The sequence below is a fragment of the Chiloscyllium plagiosum genome, unplaced genomic scaffold (genome assembly GCF_037043375.1).
Source record: "Chiloscyllium plagiosum isolate Xiang-an unplaced genomic scaffold, Cpla_swu_hap1 HiC_scaffold_9, whole genome shotgun sequence".
In the NCBI taxonomy this organism is placed as follows: Eukaryota; Metazoa; Chordata; class Chondrichthyes; order Orectolobiformes; family Hemiscylliidae; genus Chiloscyllium; species Chiloscyllium plagiosum.
Genome location: NW_028270147.1, coordinates 67,173,269 through 67,192,741, shown reverse-complemented (window position 1 = coordinate 67,192,741; position 19,473 = coordinate 67,173,269). Strand labels below are relative to the sequence as shown.

Here is a 19,473-nt window from a genome sequence, read left to right as displayed (position 1 = left end):
GTGCTTTTATAAACCTCTCAGGTCACACCACAGCCACTGATGCTCCGGGGGAAAAAAGCCATAATGTTCAGATTAGATTAGATTACTTACAGTGTGGAAACAGGCCCTTCGGCCCAACAAGTCCACACCGACCCGCCGAAGCGTAACCCACCCATACCCCTACATTTACCCCTTTACCTAACACTACGGACAATTTAGCATGGCCAATTCACCTGACTTGCACATCTTTGGAGTGTGGGAGGAAACCAGAGCACCCGGAGGAAACCCACGCAGACACGGGGAGAATGTGCAAACTCCACATAGTCAGTCGCCTGAGGCGGGAATTGAACCCGGGTCTCTGGCGCTGCGAGGCAGCAGTGCTAACCACTGTGCCACCGTGCCGCCCACATAATGTATTCAGCTTCTCCCTATAACTCAAAACCTCCAATCCCAGCAACATCCTTGTAAATCTTTTCTGCACCCTCTCAAGTTAGTTTAACAACATCCTTCCTATTAAAAGGGCAACTAGAATCATATGCTGTATTCTAAAAGTGGCCTCACCAGTACCCTGTGCAGCCATAATAAGACCTCCCAACTCCTATACTGTATTCTGCCCAATGAAGGCAAATGTGCCAAATGCCTTCACCACCCTCTCTACCTGCAACTCCACTTTCAAGAGACTGTGCACCTACCATTCACTATATAAGTCCTGCCTTGGCTTGCCTTACCAAATGCAACACCTCACATTTATCTAAATTAAGCTCCCTCTGCCACTTCTCTGCCCATAGGCTCAGCTGATCAAGGTACTGTTATACTCTGAGATAATCTTATTCGCTGTCCACTGATGTCATCTGCAAACTTATTAACCATGCTTTCTATATTTACATCAAAGCATTTATATAAATGACAAAAAGCAGTGGCGCCAGCACCAATCCTTGCGGCCCACTGCTGGTCACAGGCCTCTAGTCCAAAAAGCACCACTATCCTCTTCTACCTTCAAGCCAATTTTGAATCCAATTGACTAGTTCCCTTGGACCTTTTCAGGAAAGTTTGTAAAACTGTGGGAGGAGGGCAGTTAATAAGCTAATAGTTGCATTAATTGGCTTGGTACTTGATATGGGTAAGTTTGGAGGCGCACGCAGTCCTCTGCTCTTGGGGAAGATCAGGCAGGTCGAAAAACAAGGTGGGACATCTAGTTGTGTACACATGCAATACTTAACTCCATACTGAAGGATTTTGTTGATTTTTCAAGGTTAAGTTCTCAGCTATATAGTCACTCTGAGCATCCAAATTCCATGGAATGCTGCACTATTTTCTAGAACTTCTCTAATGTCTCTTGAATGTGTTTCTATTCACACGAGCGATTAACCCAACTTAGGAGGATGTTTTGATCATCTGTGAAATGGATCTACTTAATGTAATTAGCCTAATAACTACTATCTGTGTTGTATCCTTGATCAAAGAAAGCTGTTGGGTCTATCCACAACTGGGCAATGCTTCTTTTACTTAGTGCCTTAAAAACTAGTCATCCAAAGCAATTTGGGTTCTACTACTAGTTTTACCTGAACATCCACCTTGAAATTCTTCAGAGCACAGAATGTTTCTTTGCTGACCTTTTGGATTGTAAATGTCACTTAATTTGGGATGGTTAATCTCCGGATTCTAAAATATTACACCTTGGGATGCAACAGAGATATCTCAGATTTTTGCTTCAGTTTGAGAAATTGTGCTTTAAAAATAGCTATTTTAAGGCATGTTTAGTTCAGAGGAGTTATTACATTCAATCACTGAACAGGCAGCTCCTTTGTATAGTTTTGTTGTTTTGTCAGGATGCTGGCACAAAGAGATTTTAAAATGAATTCAGATTCCAGATTTGAAAGTCATGTGGAAGCTATACTGAATCCAAGTATTTTCAGAATATTAATGTGGAAAAGTGTTGACTTTTGACATGCATAAAATTAAAAGATCCTCTGGTACAGTGTCAATAATATTTGTTAGTCACTGTTTATCCCTCAACCAAAATCACTTCCTTTAAAAAAAAATTATATTCGCTTTTATTGCTTTTCATGTGATCATGTGATGTGTAAATTGGCTTCACATTTCGTACATTATTGCATTGATTTTATTTCAAGAAATATCCAGTTTGCCTGTAAACCACTTTGCTGAGGTACTAAAGATGTTATATAAATGCAAGTCCTATTCTTTTCAGCATCATCTATTTTAACAGGAACTGAGTCTATTCTATATATCTCACATTCCACCACTGGAAAATATTCATTTAATCTCTCATCTTACTGGAGGTTGAATTTTAAACCTGTTTCCTCTAGTTTTGTGGCCATGATCCAACTCAAATAACTCTCAGACATATCAACATTTATGTGTCTCAGCACTTTTAAAGATCCGGATCATGTCTCACCGCAGTTATCTTCACTCTACTGAAAACATGTTCAGCTCTGTATATTTCTTCTTGTCATTGACTCCTCCTTCACCGAACTCTCCCACAACTTCACTGCTGCTTTGGTACGAGTTCACCTTGGACTTCTGCTGTCTGTAATCTGTGCAAATGAAAGGTTCATCTTCAATACTTGTACATGCTGTGAGCTGGCCTAGAATGTGAAACCTTTCAGCAGCTAACTTTTAAGCAAAAGTAACTTCAGAAGTGTGTGTTATTGTCTTCTGTTATCTTCATTCAATAGTAACAAAGATTGAAAATTTTAATTGGTTGTTGCTAAGTTGTAGCTGAGGAAACCAGGCTTTGCTTGGGTTCAGCGCATTGATTGAGTTTTATTAAATGAAGACTAAATCACAGCCTGGTTGTTTTGCAATCAAGATTATTTGGTTTTTATGTTGCATGGATAAGAATTCAATAACTTAGCAAGGTTCTTAAATATGAACAAATTAGTTTGAACTGGTAGCAGATGCATTCCTAATGAGATATTTTCTTTACTGTAGATGCAAGCCAGGATTTTTCAACTTGGACCCCCAGAACCCTCATGGCTGCACAGCCTGCTTTTGCTATGGTCATTCATCTGTTTGTAGCAAAGCTGAGGGCTACAATGTCGAGAAGATCACATCAAGCTTTGATACAGGTGTTGCTGAGATTTTCTAATGTATACACCTCCATATTTCTCGCTTTGGCCACAGACTTATTTGACTTGGTGTCACTAAGCTTAATGCAGACTTGACAAGTATAGTAACATCCAGCTCAGCCTCCAGTTAAAAACTAAATTGCATTAAACAATTCTCAATCTGAAAATCTGTATTTTATGTATGTGACATTTACAGTTTAAACTAAAGATTAAGTTATTTTTGGTCCATTGATTTTTATTTTTCTAGTGGAACATGTCCAATTTGCACATCACTCTTATCTTGTTCTCTATCTCTTAATTTCCTGAGGTAGGTAATAAAAACCATAGTGTCTAACAGATTATCTCTAATATCAAAAGGTAATGAAAAAAATCTTTGAAAGATCTTAATCCAATATTTACCCCCTCTGGGGTCCAAGCCTACTTTATACAATGTGTTCCATAAAGTATTTGTCTGTATTTTGACTTACTCCCAGTAACTAAGCCCTTTGGATAATGTTTATGTAGCTCTATGTTAAAGGAATTAACCTACACTGTAATCATTCACTTTGCACACACCTTTTTATATCTGCTGTTTGGATTGAACCTGATGTACCTTCCAATTTCTTTAATTATGTTTGTTACAGTTAAGAGAGTACCTTGTACAAAACTGAACTGAAACTTTAATGGATATGATTTCTGGCCTGCTTTCAAGAGTTGAAAGTTAGTTTCTTGTATGAAGTATGTACCCAATCAATTCTAAATGATCATGCTCTGCAGTGGTTACTGTATTTCACTCGGATCCTGTTGAGCTGTCAACACACAGTAGAATGTACATAGTTTCCGCATAACAGCGTTGAATTAAACTGTGGTAACAGGTCAGAAGCTAGTGCATTGTTATGCTTATAGTACATCATGAAGCGTCTGTTTACTTTTTTTTGATGTGTAGGCAATGATGGATGGCAGGCTGAGCAGCGAGACGGTACTGAGGTCCTGCTTCAGTGGTCCCCAGTGAGCCGTGACACCTCTGTGGTCTCTAACGATTATTTCCCAGTTTACTATATTGCTCCTGGTATGTAAATTCAGTCATTGTACAATATGTCATCTTTTTCAAAAATAAATTAGTAGAACTGATGTGAACATTGCTGCTGCATAACACAGCAAACAGAATATTTATGGAGTTGATAGCTAAAGTTGAAGACCTTTTAACCATCTGAAATTATATAAGTTATTCTTCAAAGGGGTGTATCACTTCCTTAGAGATCTGCAGACCTAATCACTGGTTTTCCTTGTGTTTTTTTTCTAGCAAAAATGTTGGGGAATCAGCTGATGAGCTATGGTCAAAACTTCTCTTTCACTTTCTATGTGGACAAGAGAGACACACGTTTATCAGCCGAGGATCTAGTACTGGAAGGAGCAGGCCTGAGAGTAACCGTTCCACTGATAGCTCAGGGAAATCAGTACCCCACAGAGAGCCCGCAGAACTATGTCTTCAGGTGAAATAATGCATATTGTCTGTAACACAAGTCATTAAAGTTAAAACCAGTAATCATTTTTTAATCATGTTGAATTACACAGACTCTGTTTTGGACTCCAGACTTTGAGCTGTTCAAAATATATGCACAGCATTCTGTGAACTTAGTAGTAAATAGAATTTAGAACAGTGTCCTGGACCCTCCTGGCCTGCTTGTCACACAGGATCGGCATCTCTGCTTCTGTGGAGATTATGAACTGAAGCAACAAACTTTTGTAAAGGCACAGGAAGCAGGGAATACTTAATATAAACCACTTATTCCCTTTCTTGCTTTCTTCCCCCACCTTATTGTCCTCAAATCTGCAATGGTAGCTGTTTGCTTATTTCAGAAAAGCAAAGCTGGACAAGAATTTTGTGTTGCATCAAGGCAGAACTTAAATAGTAACTGCATTAACTATTTCTGCAGCAAGCAGTTGATTGGATGTGTCCAAGACAACCTGGAGTTAGTTGTTACATGCTATCGCAGCGTTTGTCATGTATAAATTATGCAATGTGAAACCCTATGCTGCCCTGAAACAATAAGTTGGTATCTCCATGACTGATAGCAGAATCAAAGTCTTTTTCTTCCCTTAAATTTAACCCATGCTTCAGCTGAGTTGACTGCCAGGCCTCAGAGGTAAAAACTTATCAGTGTTGTGCACTGAATCACCCGATTCCTTATTTTCAAACTATCCATTTAATTAAGAACAGACTTTATGCCAACTCCCTGTGAGTTTTTACTTTTATGCTCTCTGATTCAATTGTTGTTCAAGGATCTGGTAAAAAAGAAACATGTAAAAACTTACTTTTTGAGATAACTCTGCAATAAATACTGCATCAAATACTTATGTAACTGTTTATAATCACTTTATTTTGTTGACAGACTTCATGAAGTAACAAGTTATCCGTGGAGGCCACAGCTTTCTTCTTTTGAATTTCAGAAGCTTCTCCACAACTTGACAGCTATCAAGATTCGAGGCACATACAGTGAGAATAGTAAGTGTCCCCTGACCAAGCTGATTTCTGACTCTTGACAGTCGGGACGATGCATAGCCCATCCGAGCAGTGATGTCTGCAAAGGGAGCCAAAGGTTGAGCTTTCCTGCTGAAGTATACTTTGGTTCCTATGCATGCTGTAGTACTTAACCAAGCTTGGTTGACAGTAAGAGTCAGGAATTACTTACAAATGACAGCAACCAGCCTCCTGCCTTCAGGCTCAGAAGCAAAGTACTTCAGCATGTCTCACTTTTAACAGCTGGCTGCAGGCAAGACAGCTTCTGGAACAGGAGCTAGAAGTGGGACCTGGCTGTCAAAATGAACCTATTATATTGCCAAGGCTGAAACCTGAAGTGTGGTCTGCTGAAATACTGGATGCAGAGCATTGTTGCTGCAGCTGTACCTCTAATGGTCTTATTGGAGAAGGAGAATTGATAACTCCAAAGGAGATACAAGCTGCAACACAAGGCAGAGGTATGTGAGAGTGCTCCACCACATTTCAGTGGTGATTGAATAGATATTGGATGTTCCTTAGGCAAAGCTGAGGAGTAGGTCTCCTTGGGTACTGCTCCTTTGCTGTATTGCCTTATCTTCCTACTCTCTCTCTCTCTCCAGCTGCTGCACTGCCCAAACATGGCCCCTTCTCAAGTGGAGTTCTGAAAACAGTAAGCAATCTTGCTTATCCAATGGCATGTGCCACTATGCACTATCTACATCTGAGTTTTGTAAGAATTCTACTTTTAGATAGCAGTAAAACTTTCATCAGCCACAGACATAAGGTTGATTTCCCTTCGCACCAGTTAGCCAGAGGTCAGGGTGGTTCCCACACTTGGTCCTTCAACCTGCTACTTTCACTGCCAAACCCTTTGACCAATATCCAAGCACAGACCAATAGCACTGGCCCCACCAAGCAGCCTAGTGGTTCCGTAAAGAGCTGTACCCCAGGCACAATTGTGGCAGTTATCAAGGTCGTGGGCAGTGGTGACCTACACTATTAGGACATGAAGCTCTGCACTGTCAGCCTGAGAATTCGCCTCCCCTTTGCTACTCAGCCTCTTCCGCCTCTTCTTCAACGTCCCCTTCATTCTCAGCTGTAGAAAAAGGACTGGTGCATAAACATGTGTGCTGATCTCTGCAAAAACGTGATCAAGTCCCTGTGCACGGAGTGCCTTGAAGTCACTGCACAGGCAGGTGCTTGCTAAAGACTGTCACAGTCAGCTAGCTGATACAGCCCTGAGGCACATGCAGACATGGTCTATTTTGGTATGCTGAATAATCACTGATTATTTCAAGGGATAGGGAAGCTGGAAACAATATTGTATTGAAGAAAGATATTAAGTCATTGTATACATTGGATGCAGAAACACATAGGAGTAGGAAAATTCTGCATTCTTTAATGAAGCAAGTTGAGGAAGAACTTGTAGAAACAAAAAGAATAGTCATCAGATCCCTTGCTGAAAAACCATGTGAGTGATGCTTGGACATGCCTGCTGTACTGAAGTCTATCAGCGCTATACAAACTTGTACCGACAACTTACCAAGGGTATGCAATGGGGCACATCTCTTGCGTAGAGTTTGTCCCTCTTGCTTAGAAGGGAAGGTGGAAGAGGAGCAGAGTATTAGTCACTGGGGATTCCATAGTTAGGGGGACAGATAGGAGATTCTGTGGGAACGAGAGAGACTTACGGTTGGTATGTTGCCTCCAAAGTGCCAGGGTTTGATGTCTCTGATTCTGTTTTTGGGATCGTTGAGGAGGAGGAGCAGCAGCAGCCCCAAGTCATGGTCCACATAGGCAGCAATGACATAGATAGGATGAGAAATGGGTATTTAAGACAGGAAATTCAGGGAGCTAGGGTGGAAACATAGAGTTAGAACAAACAGAGTTGTTATTTCTGGTTTGTTGCCCGTGCCATATGCTAGTGAGGCGAGGCATAGGAGGAGAGAGGAGTTGAGCACGTGGCTACAGGGATGGTGCGATAGGGAGGGTTTTGGATTCCTGGATAATTGGGGCTCTTTCTGGAACCTCTACAAACAGGATGGTCTTCAGGAGGACTTAAACTAATTCACTAGGGGGATGGGAACCTTAATTGTAGTTCCATTATACAGGAGGTTGACAATAGTGAGGTCAGAAGTAAGGTTTCAAGGTCTCAAGAGGGTACCGGCAAGCAAGAAGTTGGTTTGAAGTGTGTCTATTTCAATGCCAGGAGCATCCGGAATAAGGTGGGTGAACTTGCAGTATGGGTTGGTACCTGGGATTTCGATGTTGTGGCCATTTTGGAGACTTGGGTAGAGCATGGACAGGAATGGTTGTTGCAAGTTCCAGGATTTAGATCTTTCAGGAAGAACAGAGATGTTAAAAGAGCGAGAGGTGTGGCATTGCTGGTTAAGGACAGTATTATGATGCAGAAAGGACCTTTTGAGGCCTTGTCTACTGAGGTAATATGAGCTAAGGTTAGGAATAGGGAAGGAGAGGTCACCCTGTTGGGAGTTTTCTATCGGCCTCAGAATAGTTCCAGAGATGTAGAGAATAGGATAGCAAAGATAATCCTCGATAGGAGTAAGAGTGAAGGTTACTTGTTGTGGGGGAATTTAACTTTACAAATATTGACTCTGAATACTAAATTCAAGTACTTATAGCTGGGAGGAAAAGTAATTATGATGCAGTTAGGCAAGATTTAGGGTGCATAGGATGGAGAAGGAAACTGCAGGGGATGAGCACAATTGAAATGTGGAGCTTCTTTAAGGTACAGCTACTGCATGTCCTTGATAAGTATGTACCTGTCAGGCAGGGAGGAAGTGGTCAAGCAACAGAGCTGAAGTTGAAGCACTTGTCAAAAGGAAGAAGAAGACTTATATTAGGATGAGACGTGAATACTCAGGGTGTTTGAGAGTTACAAGTTAGCCAGGATAGACCTAAAGAGAGAGCTAAGAAGAACCAGGAGGGGTCATGAGACGTCGTTGGTAGATAGGATCAAGGAACACCCTGAAGCTTACTACAAGTATATCACAAATAAAAGAATGACTAAAGTAAGATTAGTGCCAGTCAAGGACAGTAGTGGGAAATTGTGTGTGGAGTCAGAGAAGATAGGAGAAGCGCTAAATGAATGTCTTTTTCCAGTGTGAATATGGACTAAAAATAATGTTGTCAAGGCGAATGCTGACACACTGGCTACTAGACTCGATGGGTTTGAGGTTCACAAGGAGGAGGTATTAGCAATTCTGGAAAGTGTAGAGTTGGATAAGTCCCTTGGCCGGATGGGATTTATCCTCTGAGTCTCTGGAAGCCAGGGAGGCGATTGCCAAGCCTTTGGCTTTGATCTTTCTGTTGTCATTGTCTACGGGAATACTGCTGGAAGACTGCAGGATAGCAAATGTTGTTCCCTTGTTCAAAAAGGGGAGTAGAGACAACTCTGGTAATTGTAGACCAGTGAGCCTTCCTTTGGTTGTGGGTAAAGTTTTGGAAAAGGTTATAAGAGAGAGGATGTATAATCATCTAGAAAGGAATAAGTTGATTAGGGATAGTGAACATGGTTTTGTGAAGGGTAGGTCATGCCTCACGAACCTTATTGAGTTCTTTGAGAAGGTGACCAAACAGGTGTATATGGATTTCAGTGAGGCGTTTGATAAGGTTCCCCACAGTAGGCTATTGTACAAAATACAGAGGCATGGGATTGTGGATGATTTAGTGATTGGGATCAGAAATTGGCTAGCTGAAAGAAGACAAAGGGTGGTGGTTGATGGGAAAGGTTCATCCTAGAGTTCACTTACTAGTGGGGTACTGTAAGGATCTGTTTTGGGTCCACTGATGTTTGTCATTTTTATAAATGACCTAGATGAGGGCGTAAAAGGATGGGTTAGTAAATTTACGGATAACACTAACATCGGTGGAGTTGTGGATAATGACAAAGAATGTTGCAGGTTACAGAGCGACATAGATAAGCTGCAGAGCTGGGCTGAGAGATGGCAAATGGAGTTTAATGCGGAAAAGTGTGAGGTGATTCACTTTGGGAGGAGCAACAGGAATGCAGCGTACTGGGCTTATGGTAGGATTCTTGATAGTGTAGATGAATAGAGAGATTCCGGTGTCCATATACATAGATCCCTGAAAGTTGGTAGATAGGGTTGTTAAGAAGGCATACAGTATATTAGCTTTTATTAGTAGTGGGATTGAGTTTTGGGATTGAGGTCATACTGCAGCTGTACAAAACTCTGGTGCATACTTGAGTATTGTGTACAGTTCTGGTCACCTCATTATAGGAAGAATGTGGAAGCTTTGGAAGGATTCAGAGGAGATTTACTAGGATGTTGTCTGGTATGGGAGAAGATCTCATGAGGAAAGGCTGAGTGATTTGAGGCTGCTTTCGTTAGAGGGAAGAAGGTTGAGAGGTGACTTAATTGAGACGTAAGATAATCAGAGGGTTAGATAGGGTGGACAGTGAGAGCCTTTTTCCTCTGGTGATGGCTAGTACGAGGGGACATTAGCTTTAAATTGAGGGGTGATAGATATAGGACAGACGTCAGAGGTAGTTTCTTTACTCAGAGTAGTAGGGTCCTGGAACAGACCTGCCTGCAACAGTAGTAGACTCGTCAACTTTAAGAGCATTTAAATGGTTATTGGATAAACAAATGGATGAAAATGGAATAGTGTAGGTTTGATTCCCCCCCCGACGTGGTCGACGATGCCCTCCACCGCATCTCTTCCACTTCCCGCTCCTCCGCCCTTGAACCCCGCCCCTCCAACCGCCACCAGGACAGAACCCCACTAGTCCTCACCTACCACCCCACCAATCTCCATGTACATCCGCATCATCCGCCTTCATTTCCGCTACCTCCAAACGGACCCCACCACCAAGGATATATTTCCCTCCCCTCCCCTATCAGCATTCCGTAAAGACCACTCCCTCCGTGACTCCCTCGTCAGATCCACACCCCCCACCAACCCAACCTCCACTCCCGGCACCTTCCCCTGCAACCGCAGGAGGTGCAAGACTTGCGCCCACGCCTCCCCCCTCACCTCCCTCCAAGGCCCCAAAGGAAACTTCCATATCCGCCACAGATTCACCTGCACCTCCACACATATCATCTATTGCATTCTCTGCACCCGATGTGGCCTCCTCTATATTGGGGAGACAGGCCGGCTACTTGCGGAGCGTTTCAGAGAACACCTCTGGGACACCCGGACCAATCAACCCAACCACCCTGTAGCTCAACATTTCAATTCCCCCTCCCACTCCCCCAAGGATATGCAGGTCTTTGGACTCTTCCATCGTCAGACCACAACAAAACGACGGTTGGAGGAAGAACGCCTCATCTTCCGGCTAGGAACCCTCCAACCACAAGGGATGAACTCGGATTTCACCAGTTTCCTCATTTCCCCTCCCCCCACCCTGTCTCAGTCAAATCCATCAAATTCAGCACCGCCTTCCTAACCTGAGATCTTCTTCCCGACCTCTCCGCCCCCACCCCAGTCTGACCTATCACCCTCACCTTGACCTCTTTCCACCTATCACATTTCCGACGCCCCTCCCCCAAGTCCCTCCTCCCTACCTTTTATCTTAGCCTGCTGGACAAACTTTCCCCATTCCTGAAGAAGGGCTTATGCCCGAAACGTCGATTCTCCTGTTCCCTGGATGCTGCCTGACCTGCTGCGCTTTTCCAGCAACACATTTCCAGTTCAGATTGGTTTCATAGGGCCTGTACTGCGCTGTTATGTCCTATGTTCTAAAGTGCTGCTAAGAGAAATTCACCCTATTTCTGTGGTCGATGTATGTTTAGGTAAGCTGTCTAAAAGTAGAATTCTCACAAACTCAGATGTAGATAGTGCATAGTGGCACGTGCCATTGGACAAGCAAGATTGCTTACTATGTTCAGAATGCCACTTGATATTTTGTTTCAATGGGCTACAATTTGGAATGATCTTTGCCCAGAGACTTTTCAGCAGGGTATGCCCAATATTTTACAACTCTTCACAGAATCATATGTCACCTGGTTGATTTATTGATGCACAGGCAAGGAGCATGATCAAAAATTGCATGCAATCTTAAAGCCCTTACAAGCAACAGAAGAATGAATTCTCCGAGAAATCTGTTGAATTCTTAAAACACATTGTCGACAGGAAATGATAGTGGCTGATCCTCACAAGCCATTCTGGTTTTCCCCAATTTTACCTCAACCTAGGATGATCATGCATCCTTGAGAATGATAATGTAGTTCATGAATTTTTTCCCTCAATTGGTAGCTAACACAAAACCTTTTAAGAGAACTCCTCAAGAAGATACAGATTTGGAAACCTGTATCACTGATCGAGGAATCTTGATACCTTGGTGCATCCTTTTCAACTGTTTGTAGCAGCTGATGGTTTAGCTACAGGCTTAAGAGCAGGGCTGTACCAGGGATAACTGGATGGTGCCACAAACTGACGTTTTGTTCATTTGTGAGCATCACCAGGCACAGAAACATGATTTATTATGATTGTAAAAGGGACTGTCTCAGTAGCATAGATTTTGATTTTTTTCAAACCACACCCCTGGTCTAAAAGTACTAATAGAATAGATCATGAAAATTTAATCTCTCTACTGGATAGAAAGAAATGAACAATTGTGCCTCCAATAATTCAAAGATTGCAATTTTGTCATGAGGATCACCTATGAAACAGTATAGGGAAAACTGCAGTTGACTGTAAATGCACTTTGGTGTGATGATCAAAAACCTTACCAGACAAAAGACTGAGTTTATTTACAAAATCAAGTCATACATTGAGTCCACAGCGGCACAATGGCCAGCAAACCACACTCAGCCAGATCCAATATGAGTAGTTGAAGAACTAGAGGTAGCTCAAGAACTAACATTGTTCACCTGGTCTATGCATATTTTCAACATTTTTATAAGTTTAATGTGTTTGCAGCTAACATTTTGACCATTCTTCCATAGGTGCCGGACACTTGGACGATGTAACTCTGCTCACTGCACGTCCTGGCTCAGGATCTCCCGCTGACTGGGTAGAACAATGTACCTGCCCAGCTGCATACCGGGGGCAGTTCTGTGAACAGTGTGCACTGGGCTACAGGAGGGAGGATCCTGGTCGTGGAGCTTTCAGTCCCTGTGTGCCTTGCAGCTGCAATGCCCATAGTGATACCTGCGATCCTGAAAGTGGTGAGTGGTAATAGATCAAATTGATAGTTTGTGCTCACTGACATAATCTGACATAAGCCCTTGATTGGATTAGTTTATTTACTATACGTCATGCTTTATGTAATAATATTTACCTTACCCCTTTTCCAACCAGCACAAATTCTCTTTGTTCCCCTCCCTCTTCTGAAGCAACCAATATATATGAGTTTAATTTCTGAATTCAGAATTTACATTGCAGAAGGGTGGACTAAATTAAACTTTTTTTCCTTACTCCTTTATTTGTGTACATTATCTTAAGTTCTCAACACCAGGAAGATGCAAGATTGAAGTCACCATGAGCCTTTATTGTTCATCAGCCTAATTCCCCAACTATGATATCCCTTTCAAGACATCTATGCTGCCTGAATCAGAATATGGTTGAATGCAAGAAGATGTTGTGATTATTAGTGGGTTCCATTATTGTACAAAAGACTATTTTGACGATTCTTGTCTATCTTTATAATGGGTGCTAATAGACCAGGAGAAACTGGAGTTTCATTTGTGTTTGAAGAGGATTTTTACCCCCACCTTCTTTGGTACCTTTTATTTTAAATGCAGGAGTTGAAGTTTCCTTTAAAATAGAACTTTCACGTTTGTTTATCTGTGAACCTGATCTATAGAAATGTATTAAAACTTCACCAAAACCTTGACCTATTCCTTACTCTCTAGGTTCAAGTCGTGGAACTCATTAGCTAACAGCATTGTGGAAGCACCTTCACCATATGGACTTCACTGGTTTAAAACATGGTTTTATCAGCTGCCTCTTGAGACTTAGCGAGGTCGGACAATGAAGGCTGACCTTGCCAGTGTTACCCAAATTCCATGAATTACTCTAAGAAATTGCTTTCTTACTTTCTTTAATGCTATAGATCTATAATCCTAAATCTAAACACCTGAGATGTGAATTTTCTGTAATGTTGGTCACTTCAATGCTGCTGTTTCCTTGATTTTGCTCTAGAGAAGCCTGAAGTTACTGCGTATAATGAACAGTTTTCTCATCTTTTCAGCTCAAGACAATCCAGAATAACATATCAGAGCTTCCTGCTCCCCCCTCCACCATCCCCATCCCCATCCCCATACATGAGTAAAGGTTGCCCCTGCAATATTTTACATTTGTCCTGGTATTGTCCACAGTTGTTTGAAAATTCACAGGAAAATTTCAGGTCCCCGTCAAATAAGTGTAGCATTAGACTTCCACTTGTAAGGTAGGTATTTTATAGATACCAAGGAATTCTCTGCAGTCTTGCTCATAATCCAAAGGAGCAGTGCACTCTTGTGCATCGTTATAGAAAGTGTTAACAATTTGAGCATTTTAATTTTTGGAAAGTTCTTGATATACGGATAATAAACTACTTTAACTCCCTTGTCAATCTATAGGTGAATGTTACTGCAGAGACAACACAGCAGGATCAAACTGTGAGCGGTGTAAGGATGGTTACTATGGTGATCCTACAGTTGGTAGCTCAGAGGACTGTCGTCCGTGTCCTTGTCCAACTGGTTCAAGCTGTGCTATGGTGCCAAAAACCAGGGATATAGTGTGTACTAACTGCCCTAAAGGAACTACTGGTGAGATTCTCAAAGATTGAAAAGCATATTTTAATCAGTGCAAGCTTTCTGGTATGTATGAGAGTGGTAGTTCTGTATCAAGGAATACAACATAAGAAAATGCAATCAAGCACATCATCTGCGAAGACAGATGCCACCTGTCAACTCTTCCCCGTTTTCATCAGACAACTTAGAAATTTCTGTTGGGAAAATTGAAGACACTGTTTTTGGTCTCCACATCAAATGCTGGCAACATTCTGAAATAAAATCAGTCTGTCTGAAATTTTGGTATTGCATTTCATCTTGAGATGAGCTTCAGACCTCTCATCACCTCATTACTAAGACTATCTACTTCCACCTCTGCACATTGCTCAACTTCACATGCCACTAAACCCTCATTCATACTTTTTGTTTCTTCTGGACTCAACAGTTCTGTTTGATCTCCCACATTCTACTCTGTTATGTTGAGATTATCAAAATTTCTGCCAAAACTTAACTTGCAGCAGACTTAACAGGGAAGGCAGGTGAACTTTGGGCTTCGGTAGGAACTTGGGACTGGGATATCATAGCAATTACAGAGACGTGACTCAGGGATGGACAGGAGTGGCAGCATCATGTTCCAGGGTATAAATGCAATTAGGAATGTTAGAACTGGGGGCAAGAGAGGAGGGGGGAGGCATTTTTGATAAGGGATAGCTTTACAGCTGTACTTATAGGATATTCCTGGGAATATGACCAGGGAAGTTATTTGGGTTATTTGATTCCCTTACTGGGATTGTATTATAAACCTGGAGAAAGTGAGGACTGCAGATGGTGGAATCATAGGCAAAACATGTGCAGCTAGAAAAGCACAGCAGGTCAGGCAGCATCTGAGGAGCAGGAGAGTCGATGTTTCACGTATAAGTCCTTCAGGAATGTGGAAGGGGTACGGGGGCTGAGAGATAAATAGAAGGGGATGTGGGGCTGGGCGGAAGGTAGCTTGGAGGGAAATAGGTAGACGCAGGTGGGGGGGGGCGATGGTGATAGTCTGGAACAGATGATGGAGCGGACAGGTAGGACAGTTCAAGAGGGCTGTGCCGGGTTGGAGGAGAGGTGAGGAAAACTGGTGAAATGACGTTGATGCTATGTGGTTGGAAGGTCCCAAGGCAGAAGATGAGGCTTTCTTACTCCAGGCGTTGCATGGCGAAGAATTGGAGGAGGAGACCCAAGACTTGCATATACTTGGCAGAGTGGGAGGGGGAGTTGAAGTGGTCGGCCATAGGGTTGTTTGGTGCATGTGTCCCGGAGATGTTCTTTGAAACGTTCCGCGAGTTGGCGTCCTGTCTCCCCAATGTAGAGGAGACCACATCAAGAGCAACAAACGCAATAGATGAGGTGCTTGGATGTGCAAGATAATCTCTACCGGATGTGAAAGGATCCTTTGGGACTTTGGATTGAGGTGAGTGGGGGGGGAGGGGAGGTGCGGTGTGGGTGCAGGTTTTACATCTCTTGCGATGGCAAAGGAAGGTGCCAGGAGTGGAGGGTGGGTTGGTGGGGGCGTGGACTTAACAAGGGGGTCATGGAGAGAATGGTCTCTATGGAAAGCTGTTAGGGGTGAGGAGGGAAATTTATCTCTGGTGGTGGGTCTGACTGTAGGTGGTGTAAATGGCGGATGATGATGCGCTGTTTCCAGAAATTGGTGTGGGATGGTTGGTGAGACCGGGAAGGGGGAGGGGGGGGGGTTATCCTTGTTGCATTTGGAGGGATGGGGTTCAAGAGCAGAGGTGTGGGATGTGGAGGAGAGGAGATGAGCTGGAGGGTATTTTTGACCACATGGGAGGGGAAATTGTGCTCCTTGAAATAGGAGGTCATGTGGGATGTCCTAGAGTGGAATTGTTACTCCTGGGAGCAGATACAGCGAAGATGGAGGAATTGGGAGTCAGGGATAGTGATTTTACCGGAAAGGTGAGTAGGAGGAGGAGTGGTCCAGGTAGCTGTGGGAGCCAGTTGGTTTGAAGTAATGTCTGTGTTGAGTAGGTTGCCAGAAATGGAGATGGAGAGGTCCAGGTGGGAAGGGAGGTATCCAAGATGGTCCAGGTGAACTTGAGGTCAGGGTGAAAGATGTTCATGAAGTTGATGAACTACTCAACCTCATCGTGGGAGTACGAGGGGCTCCGATACAGTCATTGATATAGCAGAGGAAAGCAGAGCGAACTTATCACCTTAAACCTTGACACTGCCCTGTTCCCCTTGGTCCAGGAACTCCCCACATACATTTGGGACGCCTCCCACACCTTCCACCTCCTCCATGACTTTCATTTTCCAGGCCCACAATGCCTCATCTTCATCATGGATATTCAGTCCCAGTAAACTTCCAGCCACCATAGCGAAGGCCTCCTAGCCGTTTGTTTCTTGGTGTCCTGCCAAACGAAATGGTGCTCCTCAACTGACCCACTCATTCAATTGGCTAAACTGGTGTCACCCTTAACAACTTCTGCTTGAAATCCTCCCACTTCCTTCAGACCAAAAGGATTGCCATGGGCACCCACATGGCCTCAGTTATGCCTGCCTCTTCATCAGATACATGGAACAGTCCACCTTCCGCACTTATACTAGTGCCTTTCCTCACCTTTTCCTTCACTACATCAATGACTGACTGTATCAGCACCACCTCGTGCTCCCGCGAGGAGGTTGAACAGTTCATCAACTTCACAGATGCCTTCCAATCTGACATCAAGTTCACCTGGACCGTCTCAGACACTTCCCTCCCCTTCCTGGATCTCTCCATCTCCATTTCAGGCAATCAACTCAACACTGGCATCTACTTTAAACCCATCAATTTCCACAGCTATCTGGACTACCACCTTCCACTCCCCCTCCTGTAAAAATGCTATCACTTATTCCCACCTCCGCCATATCTGCTCCTGGGAGGAGCAATTCCTCTACAGGACATCCCAGATGGCCTCCTACTTCAAGGACTGCAATTTCCCCTCCCATGTGGTCAACAATGCCTTCCGGTGCATTTCTTCCACTTCCCTCACCTCTGCCCTTGAACCCCATCCCTCCAACTGCAACAAGGATTGCATGCTCTCCTACCAATCCTTACCTTCCATCCCATCAATCTTCAGATATAGCATATTATCCTCTGCCACCTACAGTTGGTCCCCACCACCACAGATATATTTCCCTGCCCTGCCCTCCCCTCCCCTATCAGGATTCCGCAAAGACCATTCCCTCCGTGACTCCCTTGTTAGGTCCACACACCCCACAAACCCACCGTCCACTCCCAGCATCTTCCCTTGCCACCACAGCAGGTATATAATCTGCGCCTACACCTCCATCCTCACCTCCATCCAAGACCCCAAAGGATCCTTCCACATCCAGCAGAGATTATCCTACACATCCAAATACCTCATCCACTGTGGTGGTCCCCACATTGGGGAGACAAACGGCAACTCATGGAATATTTCAGAGAATACCTCTGGGGCACACATACTGAACAACCCCACTGCTCTATGGCCAACTACTTCAGCTCCTTCTCCCACTCCACCAAGTCCATGCATGTTCTGGGTGTCTTTCACCCTCAAATCCTAGCCACGTGATGCCTGGAGGAAGAATGCCTCATCTTCAGTTTTGTGACCCTCCAACCACACTGCATCAACGTCATTTTCACCAGTTTCCTCATCTTCGCCCCAACCCCCCCCTTCCTCCCAGACCCAACCCTCCAACTTGGTATGGCCCTCTTGAACTGTCCCACCTGTACATCTTCCTTCCGACCGATCACCAAGACCCACCGCTGCATCTACTTATCGCCTTCCAAGCTATCTACCCCCTTCCTATTTACCTCTCGACTCCTTTCTGCCCATCTCTGCTTCCCCCATTCCTGATGAAGGGCTTATGCCCAAAATGTCAACTCTACTGCTCCTTGGATGCTGCCTGACATGTTGTGATTTTCCAGTGCAACACTTTTTGACCTTGTATTATGCACCCCTGAATAGTCAGCAGGAAATTGAGAAACAAATTTGTAAGGCGATCTCAGAATAATAGGATGGTTATGGTAGGGGATTTTCTCTTTCCAAACATAGTCTAGGACTGCCATAGTGTTAAGGGTTTAGATGGAGAGAAATTTGTTAGCTGTGTACCAGAAAATTTTTCTGATTCAATATATGTATCCACCTTCTAGAGAATGTGCAAAACCTGACCTACTCTTGGGGAAATTAGGCAGAGCAAGAGGTGTCAGTGAGGGAGCACTTTGGAGCCAGCAGCCATAATTCTTTTAGTTTTAAATTTGTGTTGGAAAAGGGTAAATCGGATCTAAAATTTCAAGTTCTAAATTGGAGGAAGGGCAACTTTGACAGTTTTAAGTAAGAGTCTGCAAAAGTTGATTGGGGGCAGATGTTCGCAAGTAAAGGGACGGCTGGGAAATGGGAAACCTTCAAAAATGACACAACTAGTGCAGAGACAGTATATTCCTATTAGGATGAAAGGCAAGGCTGGTAGGTGAATGGAATGCTGGATGACTAGAGAAATTGAGATTTTGGTTCAGAAAAAGAAGGAAGCATATGTCAGGTATAGACAGGAGAGATCGAGTGAATCCTTAAGTATACTCCTACTGCCTTTGTACTCTTAAGAGGGAAATCCGGGGGTCAAAAAGGGGACATGAGTGTGTTTTGGCAAATAGGGTTAAGCAAAATCCAAAGGGATTCTACAAATGTATTAAGGCCAAAAGGATAATCTAGCAAGAGAATAGAGCCCCTCAAAGATCAGCAAGGCAGTCTTTATGTGGAATGGCAGGATTTGGGGGAGATACTAAACAAGTATTTTGCATCAGTGTTTACTGTGGAGAAGGACGTGGGAGATATAGAATGTGGAGAAATAGATGGTGACATTTTGAAAACTATCCATATTACAAAGGAGGTGGTGCTGGATGTCTTTAAAATTCATAAAGGTGTATAAGTCCTCAGGACCTGATCAGTTGTACCCTAGAACTCTGAGAAGCTAGGGAAGAGTTTGCTGGTCCCCCGTTGAGATCTTTCTATCATTGGTAGTCACAGGTGAGGTGCAAGAGAACTGGAGGTTGGCTCACGTGGTGCCACTATTTAAGAAAGGTAGTAAGGAAAAACCAGGGAACTATAGACTGATGAGTATCCTGAGGGACAGGATTTACATGTATTTAGAAAGGCAAGGACTGATTAGGGATAGACAACATGGCTTTGTGTGGGGGAAG

General features: G+C 43.4%; 1 protein-coding gene across 1 annotated transcript in view; it reads left to right on the top strand.

Annotated features, from left to right (window-relative positions):
• lamc1 (laminin, gamma 1) overlaps positions 1 to 19,473 on the top strand; it is a 76,739-nt gene that overhangs the window by 13,203 nt on the left and 44,063 nt on the right. Inside the window, exons 5-10 of the mRNA XM_087990745.1 lie at positions 2,932 to 3,068; positions 3,994 to 4,116; positions 4,351 to 4,540; positions 5,441 to 5,553; positions 12,483 to 12,704; positions 14,100 to 14,288. Coding sequence (XP_087846871.1) covers positions 2,932 to 3,068; positions 3,994 to 4,116; positions 4,351 to 4,540; positions 5,441 to 5,553; positions 12,483 to 12,704; positions 14,100 to 14,288 — 974 coding nt within the window. The remainder of the gene's footprint in view (positions 1 to 2,931; positions 3,069 to 3,993; positions 4,117 to 4,350; positions 4,541 to 5,440; positions 5,554 to 12,482; positions 12,705 to 14,099; positions 14,289 to 19,473) is intronic.